At 36.5% G+C, this 12,038-nt stretch overlaps 2 protein-coding genes across 2 annotated transcripts in view; one reads left to right on the top strand and one right to left on the bottom strand.

The window, feature by feature from the left end:
• The window catches only part of LOC109073499 (carbohydrate-responsive element-binding protein-like), a 55,032-nt gene extending 54,574 nt beyond the window's left edge, over positions 1 to 458 (bottom strand). The window contains exon 1 of the mRNA XM_042736427.1: positions 229 to 458. Coding sequence (XP_042592361.1) covers positions 229 to 309 — 81 coding nt within the window. The 5' untranslated portion in view covers positions 310 to 458. The remainder of the gene's footprint in view (positions 1 to 228) is intronic.
• Positions 459 to 2,859: 2,401 nt separating this feature from the next.
• Positions 2,860 to 12,038, top strand: part of LOC109093744 (exocyst complex component 4) — a 99,159-nt gene continuing 89,980 nt past the window's right edge. Inside the window, exons 1-5 of the mRNA XM_042740256.1 lie at positions 2,860 to 3,016; positions 4,785 to 4,974; positions 6,846 to 7,040; positions 10,062 to 10,246; positions 11,796 to 11,893. Coding sequence (XP_042596190.1) covers positions 2,937 to 3,016; positions 4,785 to 4,974; positions 6,846 to 7,040; positions 10,062 to 10,246; positions 11,796 to 11,893 — 748 coding nt within the window. The 5' untranslated portion in view covers positions 2,860 to 2,936. The remainder of the gene's footprint in view (positions 3,017 to 4,784; positions 4,975 to 6,845; positions 7,041 to 10,061; positions 10,247 to 11,795; positions 11,894 to 12,038) is intronic.

Consider the following 12,038-nt stretch of genomic DNA (forward strand, 5'->3'; position numbering starts at 1 on the left):
GTAGGACTGTATTGCACCTCAGCTTGGTTTTCCAGGTCAGCTGAAGTAAGCGTCCAGTAAGGGAACAGAATGTTTATCCAATTAGATAAGTTAAGACTACTAGAGGCCTTCATCGCGATCCTGCGCATGCATTCAGATCACAGCAGAGGTGAATCAAAGCCATGCGTCAGGATGCGTAATGTGCTTTTGACAGCTGGAGAGGAGAACAGACAGACGTGTGTCACTCACCCTTATGCCCTTCACTATCGTTATGTTCTCATTCTCATCCGACTCAAAAGACACGCGACGCGTGCTGTTGTTAGCTCCCATTCCTGGACAAACAAGCCCGCTGGTGTTTAACCAGCTGCTTCATGTAAATTTGATCAGTACTTATGAACTCCAAAGAGTTGACAGCTCTCTCATCCAGTGCCACACGCTCTCTTTCAGAAACACACAGCGCTTCCGCCTTTAGCCCCTCCCACTTGGCACAAGACGAAGAAAGACGATTCTCATTGGTTGGGCGCAAGTGCTTAGTTTCTCTATTGGACAACATAAATAGATGGAAATTATATTGCATTTCAAAGAATATTTATTTATTAGTTTATTTATTCATATTAAAAGGACAATATACGAAATTAATATCTATTTTATCGAATTTACTGCTATTTTTCAATGACGTACAACATGGCATGTGCTTTTTTTTTTGAGGCTTTAAAGAATCCAAGCCGTGAATAATGTACTTTATTTGTCTTCTACTTTAATATTCTCCCTTTTAATATTTTTGTAAGATTTCATTTTTAAAATTAAATTAAATTAAATGATAGTAAAGAAAAATAGAATGAAAAACACTCCTCGTGATTTTAACCTTTATTAAACCTCCTTAAATAAACAACAAACATTCTAATTGTTAAACACAAACACAATCCAAACAGCGCACGCACACACACACACACACACACACACACACCACACACACACACACAAACACACACACACACAAACACATATATATATATATGATATATATATCTATAGATATATATATATATATATATATATTATATATATATATATATATACATATGCATGTATATACATGCACATACATTATTAATCATTAAAAAAGGACAATATATATAAGCAAAAAGCAATATATAAAAGTTAAATTCTAACAAAAATTTGCTTTAAAAAACAACCTTTAAGAAAGTGTGTTTAATCTATATATAAATAGATTTTTTTTTTTTTTTTTTGTTAACAAACAACAAAACAATTTATTTTATTCTTTTTTTTTATCAAATAAATAACAAAAACCGTGTATTGTAACCATTCTTTTTGTCCCAAAAGTGCTTAACAGGCAACTGTGGAAAATATGTTCCTGAAGTCCTCATGTCAAATTGGAGCTGTAGGCATTTAGAGATATGGGTCTTCTGTCCTTTAGTGGGTGGCTGTCTTTGTCTACATGCCCTCAGGTGTCATCATGACAACCTTTCATCCTGCTCAGGTGATGAGAAATAACCTCAGTCCTGTGTCATCAGCAAAGGACAGTAGATTGCTCAGGAATGATGGGCCTCAGAGGAAGCTGATAAGAACTTCTGGATCTGACTATAGGCTCACAGGAGTTAAAAGAAAAATAACCTCAGAGTCTCTGTGATTGTTTCCTTTTTTGAAGGGGCACAAAATTGGCCTCTATGTTATCTCTGCTGTTCACGGACACATCAGTCAAAGAGGAGACTGCCAGATCGACCCCTTCCCACACGATCAATGCCCTTTCCTCTGTGGTTTGTTACAGCAGAGATCGTCAGGAGATAGAGGGGAGCAGGTCTAGAGCAATATATCCTAGAAACAGAAAGCAATTAACAACCTGCACCTTTTGCTCTGTCTTTCTCCAATAGCTACTGTATCTCTGATTTGTAAAAGAATCTTTCATATTCTTTTGAGTTGGATCTTTTGATTGAACCCCTTTACAAAACGATCTGAATGATTTGTTCAAGATTAAATGTACAGCAAGTTACTTTTAGAATTGTAGCTTTAGTACTTTTAAAAAAGGAAAAACATTTTCTGTAAAATATGTAAAGGAATTTTAGAGGTGACTGATATGTAAATTTTATTTGATTTTATGTAGTTTTAATGAGTTGAATCATGACTGCATAAACTTAAATGGACAAATGGGTTTGTTTATTATTGAAACAGAAATAATAAACAGCAAAAATAAAATGAAAAACAGCAACATATTTAATATTGTATTGCAAAAAAGAAGACAACATTTACAAAAAGACAATTAACAGAATTTTCTAAGAGGATAACAATAAATTAAATTAAAAGTATTACACTACAGAACAATATAATTTCCAAAAAATTCAGATATATACCAACATCTATCTTGAAAATAAAAATGATGGTATATATTTTTAAATGTAGCCTAAATTTAAGTTAACTATATACAATTTTGCGAGTAATATATAAATATAAATAAATATAAATAAATAAATAAATAAATAAATAAATAAAGAGTACTTTCAACAAAACCACAGAAAATTCAAAACACAAAATAAGTGTGTAATTATTTCTTAAATTTGCTGGCAAAATGAGCAATGAGGTGAAAAACCAACCTTGCAACTTTATGCTTTATTGGGTGGAAATTATACAATAAGTGATTATTATACTGTTATTGAAACGTGTGATGACGTAAAACTCACTGAATCTTTTTTAACTGGTTCTTTGATTCGAAATGTTCGAAAGAACCGAGTCGTGGGAAACCGAGTGCTCCCACCACTACAGTCCCTCACAGCATACTGTTCATAACATGCCCATAATTTCTTGTTGAATGACTATTATAGGCATTTTCAGCAATAAGACTACATTTCCCTATGATCTCTCTACAATCAGCTGATTTTGCCAATGGCGGCCTCCCATTGGCTGAAGACTGTCACGAGCTGTTTGGGTGTAGCAGCGGAAAGATGGCAGCTGACACAGGCAGATACAGGAGCGCTGTCTCCAAAAGCAAAGACCCCTCCGGTTTACTCATATCTGTAATAAGGTGAGCACGATATTTTTACAATGTCTGTGCCGGCCAGCTTGACTTTGCCTGCGTTAATTCTTTGCACCCGGATTTTCTACAGAAAACGATCAGAATGGATAACCGATTAGCATGCTTGCTAACGATACATCCTGCAATTCTTTCATCATTTATCACACCTATGGATTGTATAACAAGTCCATCTTAAGACACTTTCCTTTGCATCATCTTAAGTTTATAGTTTGATGTGAGGTCTTCTGAATGACACATAGTTTGTTGGCATAACGTTACTTCAAATCGTGTTTAAATGGACAGTGCTTATGTTTTGACAGGACTGAGTTTCAAAGGCAGGCAGGGAAAAAGGCTGTCATTAAGACAGGAAGTTATGTAAATATAGCATGCCATTGCCAGGATATGAAGGATCTGAAGAGAGCTATTTAAGGCTCACATGGTGTAAAACATCTCAAATGATGATAGATGGCAGCCAGAACCCAATATAGTGTGGATATATTAGTTACAGTACATATTCATGACTTTTGGTAATGCCTGGTAGATTTGTAATGGACTTTTTGCCTAAATATTACATGCACAGCATCAAATCTTGACTTTACATAAATTAAACCTCTTTTTCTAACATTGAGCACAGCTGAGCTGATAAGCTGTCAGAAATCCATCATTCTGCTTCTCGACTCTTTTATCTCCTTTTTACCCTTCAGCCGTTTCCATTATGATGTCCTACGGGCAATCAAGTGAGGTCAAAAAAGAGCGAGTCTGTGGGCCGGACCTATATCGATGTACATGATCTGTGCTTCACTGCAAGCTTGAAGGGAATTTTCCCTACTGAATTCTGGCTCTCAGTCGTTCTTTCTATATCTTTCTGAGCTCCAGAGGCTGGAAAGAATGTAATGAGCTCTTTTGGGAGATTGTGCTGCCTTCCTTTACTCTGATTTTAAAGCCACATCGCTGTGGAAATGAGTCAGGACAGACAGTGAGAGCTGAGCTGTGATGTCTGGCAGTCTGCGGTCTGGGACAATGTTGGATTGGCACTGGCCTCAGTGGGTCTCCTCGAGTGGGTGGGCGTCTGATGATGGATTGTTGTGAAATTGTGTTGTGATGGCCAGAAATCCAACTACATCTGTCTGAAAGTTTGCAACATAATGATGACAGGATGAGTTTAGATTGAGTGCAGCCTTGGCTCTGGAAGATTTAAGTGCACTGCAGTCAATCATGATTTTCCAGTGTCAGAAATAGCAAGAAAGCCAAAGCCAAGATGCTAGAGAAATGTCATGGGCATTCAAACATGTTCCTACTTCCAAAAGTAGTGTCTTTTATTATTGAATTGCATGATTATAGTAGATATAACTATGTTGTCTTGGTTATAGTATTTTAATGTACTATACAATAAAAAAAAATTACTCCTTACTCATTTGGGGTAAACAAAAAATTCATATGATTTTTTTCAAAAGTTATTGTTTGTTCACTATCATTTCTTTTTATTGATTTATTGATTCATTCATACATTTTTTATACATTCATTTCCAAAATGAACAGAGAAAATATATATTTTTTTAATTTAAACTAAATAAATAAATGAATACTCTATTAATTCATTCACCCTTTTTTTATTTAGCCCGATGAACCATGCAAAGATGTATTAATAAAATATTGTACCGAATATTAAACTATTATTATTATTATTAGTAATAGTAGTAGTAGTAGTATGTTTTTGTAAAATGTAACCGTTTGGTACAATTTGATGTAGAATATAAGTTTGTTATCTTTTTGTCAGGACATTGTCCAGCAGTGAAGATGTGCAGGACCGAGAGACAGAGAAGGGCCGTCTGGAGGAGGCCTATGAAAAGTGTGACCGTGATGTGGATGAGTTGATCGTTCAGCACTACACCGAGCTCACCACAGCCATCAGAACCTACCAGAGCATCACAGAGAGGATCACCAGCTCTCGCAACAAGATCAAACAGGTGTGTAACACATTCATCTGCATTCGGCAACTCCCAAACAAGTCGAAATATGGGCAGCTTTCTGATTTGTTTGTGTGGTAGGGTTATTATATTATATTATATTATATTACAGTATATTATATTATATTATATTATATTATATTATATTATATTATATTATTCAGGTTTGCTGGGCTTCAGAGTGAATATAAAAGTGTATCAAGATTTCACAAAAAAGAGAAATAGTTTAATAGTTCTAAAATATTTTCATCACAGCATTTAAAAAAAATCGTATGGGCCTATATAAAATATAAAAAATGTTTTAGGCGTACACAGTAAGAGACATGAGCAGAGCAGACAATTAAATCTTTAATCCAAAAAAAATAAAATAAAATCATAACAGGCGTATCAGGTTCCCCTGTAAAGTTAGGTTTTCTTTGTAACATTTCATAATATATTATAATAAGAACATTTAATAGCATCATATAACTTTTAGTATTGTTGCCAATTTTGAAAACGGTTGAGCTGCTCAATATTTTTGTGGCTATTGTGATGCATTTTTTACTTTAATGAAGAGTTCAAAAGTTCAAAAGACAATTTAATTGAAATAGAAATCCTTGATAACATTATAAATGTCTTTACTGATGCTAATGTATCCTTGCTGAATAAAAGTATTAATTCCTTTTACGAATATGTATCTGTTTCTTCTTCACTGACCCCTGGAAGAACCCTCTGGTTACATTGTTAAAAACCCTGATGACTTAGTAATGAATTTTAATAAAATACTCACGTAGCTGCCAATCGCATAGAAATACATCTTCATGCTGTCAGTCTGTTTGTTTATGGCTGATTGAAATAACTTCCTCATCACACAGGAATTCTTTTTTTAATTTTTTTCTGTATAGCAGCTGGTGGAGATGAAATGCAACTGCTGCTTTACTTTATAGCCCACATAGTTCTGTGATAACCTACCAGTACGTAAACACACACAAGCTGCATGCAGCCTGGTATAATGCTGGCTGTAGTACCCAGGGAATGATTTATGACTGATAATTAGAGGAAAACAACATGCGGTAGCAGTTTGACGCAAAAAGGGAAATTAAAAACAAATCAACAGCTATTTTTTTTGGTGTTTTTGTGTGTAAACGTCACTCTCAGCCATGCGGTCTGATGGGTCGTCCCTCAGGCTTCGGTGATGATGGAGGTGTCAGGCTTCTCACACATACACACACACACTCAAACTTGCCTCAGAGAACATAGAGAACAGGATTTCTGTCTTCATGCTGCTGAAGTATTTGATGAGAGGTGCCCAGGGACCCCAAATCACCATCTTTACTCATTATTTTTTAAAGACACAGGTGACCGAGTTTGTTTATTGCACTCTTGAAAGATGTGTTTGAGTCAAGGACTCAAAAAAAAAAACGTTTCCCTGTGTGTCTCAATTTGCGTGTGTGTGAGCTTAAGTGAGAAAATCCAAGACATAAACCCAACCCAGCCAATGAAACACAACAGTGTTCATTAATTTTGCAGTTTGTTTATCCAGCTTTGGGATTTGTTCACATTTGTGCATGTTTTGCAAGTGCTTTTTAGAAAATTAAAAATGAACTAATTACTACTCCCACACACACACACACACACACACACTCAAAATGTTTGAAAAACATGGTGAGCCATCATAAGAGAATCATTAGGAATCACTAGTAATTGTCTTCGATGTCTGAAATAATATCCTTGTAAATTAGCCACTAAGCTCAGGTTTTAATCTCCGGCAAAGTGTTTGTTTATCATCTTCTCCCCTGCTGCTGACACACTTGAAAGGACCGAGCAGAGCTGTGAAGCTGATGCTTGTTTAATCAAGTGTGAACTTTCACCTTCTCCTGCTCTCTTCTCAGGTCAAGGAGAACCTGTTGTCCTGTAAGATGCTCCTCCATTGTAAGCGAGATGAACTGAGGAAGCTGTGGATCGAGGGTGTCGAGCACAAGCATGTCCTCAGCTTGCTGGACGAGATTGAGAACATCAAACAAGTCCCTCAGAAGTTGGAGGCATCCATGGCCAGCAAGCACTACTTGCACGCCACAGATATGCTGGTGAGTGTGTGTTTTCGAATTTTATTCATTCTATGGTAAGTACATGCTACCTGTTTTTTTTTTCTTTCCAGTTTGCCCTCTCATACATAAAAATCTTAAAATAAATATAGCTATTTAATTTGAGCTTTGGACACTGATTGAATTCTTTCAGCCAATTTCATTGTGTTTTTCTTGGGATGCTTTGTTTAAAAAATAAATAAATAGATTTTATTGTAAGCAATGAAATCCATAAATGGGCAAAACTTTTAAAATACTATATGACTTTTCTATAACATATTTTTACAAAATATATTTTTTGCATTTAATATATAGCAAAAATGCCAAATATTACATGATAATTTAAAGAAATGTCAAGCATAATCCTTTAGTAGTAAAGATCTTTTAGATTATGAAAATGTAAGTTTAGTTGTAATTTGACTAGTGCACCAGGTTTAGGTTTAGCTGTTTACCAGGTTTAGGTTTAGAAAGATTTTCTGTAAATTCAGCTTTGCCTGGAATAAGCTAACTGGAATAAATCAAATTTCAAAATATATTAAAATATCAAGCGATTATTGTACATTTTACATTTTTTTTTAAAGAGTATTTCCAAAAATAATATTTTTTTTCAAAAAAAAAAAAAAAAAAAAACCTTACTGACCCGGTAGTGTAGAGACCAGTAGGGTGGAGAGTGACATTTAGTTATTTATGTGTGTCAGGAGCATGTGTGCTAAATTAAAAAGTGACTTATTCAGTTATGCAACTCTGGTCAGGTGATTCTTTCCCACTGCATTAACCAAAGCTCATGGGTCTAAAAACATCATCAAAAATAAGAAGGAGCTGAACCTCCAGGTGTTGTTTTTTTAGGATCTTTTTCATCAGGTATTTGATCACATTATTTCTTCGGGTACACCCACATCTCCCTCTCAACAGGGAAATCAGCTGTGGTCAGAGATGACAAGCTTCCTTCCTCCTGCTCTCTCAGGTCCCTCAAGTGAGAGCTTCTCCTCCTACTGTGTGTGTGACTGTGTTTAATCTGACGAGGAGTATTGGGACTGCCAACAGAGATTACACTGTACACGGTGTTTCAATTAGCAACTCTTGTCTGAAAACACTCTCCCTTACTTTTGTTTGTTACTTACATGAACACGTACACATTTTTAACTCTCGTACCTGTCAGTCTGGTTAACCTCCCCAGTGTGTGCTTTTCAGATGAGCTGTCATTCATTAACTCACATCTGTTGAATTGGCACTTTCCTCTCTTTATTTGCTTAAGCCCTTTCCTTTCCTTTCCTTTCCTTTCCTTTCCTTTCCTTTCCTTTCCTTTCCTTTCCTTTCCTTTCCTTTCCTTTCCTTTCCTTTCCTTTCCTTTCCTTTCCTTTCCTTTCCTTTCCTTTTCCTTTCCTTTCCTTTCCTTTCCTTTCCTTTTTTTCCTGTCCCTTTCCTTTCCTTCCCTTCCCTTCCCTTCCCTTCCCTTCCCTTCCCAAAATATAAACAAGCAGTAAATATAAACAAGCAGTAGCCACTGCAGGGTAGTTCAGTGCTGAGGGAGAGGAGAGGTAAAGACTAGAAATACAAGTTAATGCAATAAAAGAGAGAGAGAGAGTGTGGGAGATTAAAAAAAGGACGGAAGGAAGAAGGGAAAGGTTGCATAGAAGATCAAGGCTCTGGGATATGTGAGCTAGGTCAGGTGAAGGAAATGAGGAATTGAACTTATCAACCACACAACCGCTCCAGATTCAGTTTGCGAATGCGGCAGCATGGCAAGTAGCTGCTGATATGGTGCAGATCCAGGACAGCATTAAAGCTAAGCCTGAGGGGACTACCTAGACTCATTCTCCATGTTAAGTTGCATTTGTTCTTCATTTTTCTGCTTCAAAATCCCCTTGCACGTGTGTATGAGAGAGGGAGAAGGAGATGAAAAACAGATGCACAAAACAGATTAAAAAAACAAGATACTTTTTAAAATTAAAATGACGTTCTGTATCCACAGCTTACAACATTTTCTTTGATGTTGAATATATAATGTGTGTGTATTCATTTATATATACATTTATTTATTAGGGATTTATTTATTTATTTAATGATTGATTTTTATTAGGTATTTTATTTATTGGAGATTTAATTTACTATTATTTTATCTATTTAATTATTTGGAATTTTTTTATTTTGTTTATTATGGATTTATTTATTTATTAGTGATTTAATATATATATATATATATATATATATATATATATATATATTAATATATATATATATATATATATATATATATATATATATTCAACAAAAAAAAGTATTTTAGGAATTTCATATTATTTAGAGATTTTTCAACAAAAAAAGTAGTAAATCTAGTAAATCTCTATGTGCCAAAGAAAGAGAAAGCTTATATGTTCATGTAGGTTTCTTGGTTTTTGCATCTTCTCACTTTGTGTTCACTGATAAGCTCCGTCTCACGCCTCATTCACCCAGCAGCCGCATACTTCATTATGCTCTCTGCAGGAGAGCCACACGCATTCAGCGCCACTGCGGTCCACCACACTGCGTTCTCCCTCTTTTAATACCTTGATTGGACGAGAGTTGTTATTGTGCTTTATCGTTGTGGTTTTTGATGGGTGGGTTGGAGCTGTGCTATTATCTGATCCTGGAGCATAGCTAATCTAGGAGGTATAACAATAATGGATACGCCTGGAATACCAGGAACACTTCAGGTATTCAGCCACAAGCAATGGACAATTGGGATTTGAGTTTCGAATAAACATGCAAAACAGTAGATACTAAGGACTCAAAGTAGATGAACAGCCATATTTTATAACCTACATACAGTGGCCTTAATAAGTATTCAGATATTTCACCAAATTTAGAAATGTATGAAGTCACAGCATAAGATAACAAAATATCAAACCAAGTTCTACTGATTTAAAACTGATTTAAAACGAGTTTCAAGCGAAATATTTCACAAAAAGAAGTTTGTTTGGTTACATTTTTTGCATGTAGGCATACAGTCAGATGGAAACGTCAGCTGTGGTGTTGTGTTGGCAGGTTTCAGCGGTGGATTCTCTTGAAGGACCCCTGCTACAGGTGGAGGGTCTCGGCGACTTGCGACTGGAGCTCCACAGTAAGAAGCTCAACATCCACCTGGTGCTAATTGACGAGCTCCATCGACACCTCTACATCAAATCAACCAGCCGCGTGGGTCACCGAGGGAAAGACAAGGACAAGGGCCGGTGAGCTACTATGGCATGCTTTTGATAAAATAGTATTTGATTGAGAAGTGCATGCAGCTGGGAGAAACTTGATCCTTATTGCTTGCTTCAAATCAGTTCAAATCAAAGATATGTAGGCTAAGTATTTGGACCCGAAGTAAGTCAATAATATTACAAAACATGAATAATATAAAAAATCTTACTCAAAACGTTTGATTCAGGTTGTGGTGGTAAACTGAAAGCAATTACCTTCAGAGCGGGAAAGTCATTTTTCTGCTTAAGATTAATTTACCTTCACAGGTTAATGGTGGCAGGGCACACAGCTCATCTAATTACAGTGTATGTACTTTTTAAAAAGAGAGACGTGCTTTCTTAAACCAAACATCCCATGAGTCATCGCTGTCTGATCATTAATAAGGGTGTGAAATATGCCAGACAGAATAACTGATCAGACTAATTAAGGAATCCAGGCCTGAATATGGGCCAGAGCTGGCTTGAACCCGAGCTCTGGGGTTCAAACTAACTTTAATTAGTTTAAGGGGTGACACGTAAAAAATGTGTTACGCGTCTTCACTAAAGTCTTTTTCTGGATCTTAGCATAGATCTACTTCACGTAATTAATGATGGGGATGATTACGCTATCTTGAAGGGAAATTGCAATGTTAATTCTTTATTGAAGGCTTTGTTCACCAGGGTCTTAAATCATTAGCTTGTTGGTAAACAAAGCTTCTCTTGCCCTGTTGCATTCTTCTCACCAGGGTCATGTAATTTGCTGATTTACGACTGTTCTCTTCCTGTCCCTGCGTACGGGGCCTGGCCACCGTGGCTCTGATGCCGGCGTTCAGCACAGACGGAGATAAGTCATTCGCACCCTCGTGGATGAGCACGAGAGGAATGATAATAGGTTTTTGCTTTTCTCGATGGCGACATAGCCGCCCACGCGCGCACTGTCGCCGGGGGTTTGCTGACCCCCTCCATCAGCGTGTTGCTCGGACTGCCGCCGCTGCCGCTGTCTCTGCTATGCTAATTCTCGTAGATTAGACAAGGCGCAGCGGTGTAGCGCATTAAGCTAATGCAGGTTGTGTTGTTGTTGTTGTTTTGTGTGTTTTATGTATTGTAGCGCATTAAGCTAATGCAGGTTGGTGACCCCGCAGGGCTGAAGAGTGTGGACGGTGTGTTTGTCATTAGTGTTTTTGATCTCGGAATTGTGCGTGCATGTTTGTCGCTATCTTCCGCTGCTTGTTTAACGGCCATTGTAATTATAGCGCAATGCTTTCATGAAGAGAAGTGATTTATTAGTCAGGGTCACGACGCGACTGCAATTTTCTGGCAGGATTTTTATTCATTTCCTCTCTCTCTCTCGTGTGTTTGGCAATCTGCCTTGTTTGATTCTTCATGTTCTGACCACTTTAATGGCAATGGTTTTGCGGAAGGTAATACTTTATTCACACAAAACATCCATTTCTACTAATTTTATAAACAAAAAAACAAAACACTATAACAATATAAAAAATTTTAAAGACTGTAAAGACTGTAGTAACAGTAACTTTGTTGTTGTTGTTTTTTTCAGGTCTGCTACTAAGGATACATCTGTTTTGGATGTTGGTTTGTCCACTCCACGCAAGCTCACAGAGCCCTCACAGTTCAGCACCCCTGGAACATCCAGCAGTAAGAATCACTACAAATAGAACTGAAAAAGCAGAAATGCCTAGAAAGTTAAAACAACCCCAATAACCCCCCCCCCCCCCCAACCAAAAATATAAACAAAAAATAAATTACGATTATAATGATATATATAATATATATATATATA

The sequence above is a fragment of the Cyprinus carpio genome, chromosome A4 (assembly GCF_018340385.1).
Source record: "Cyprinus carpio isolate SPL01 chromosome A4, ASM1834038v1, whole genome shotgun sequence".
Taxonomy (NCBI): domain Eukaryota; kingdom Metazoa; phylum Chordata; class Actinopteri; order Cypriniformes; family Cyprinidae; genus Cyprinus; species Cyprinus carpio.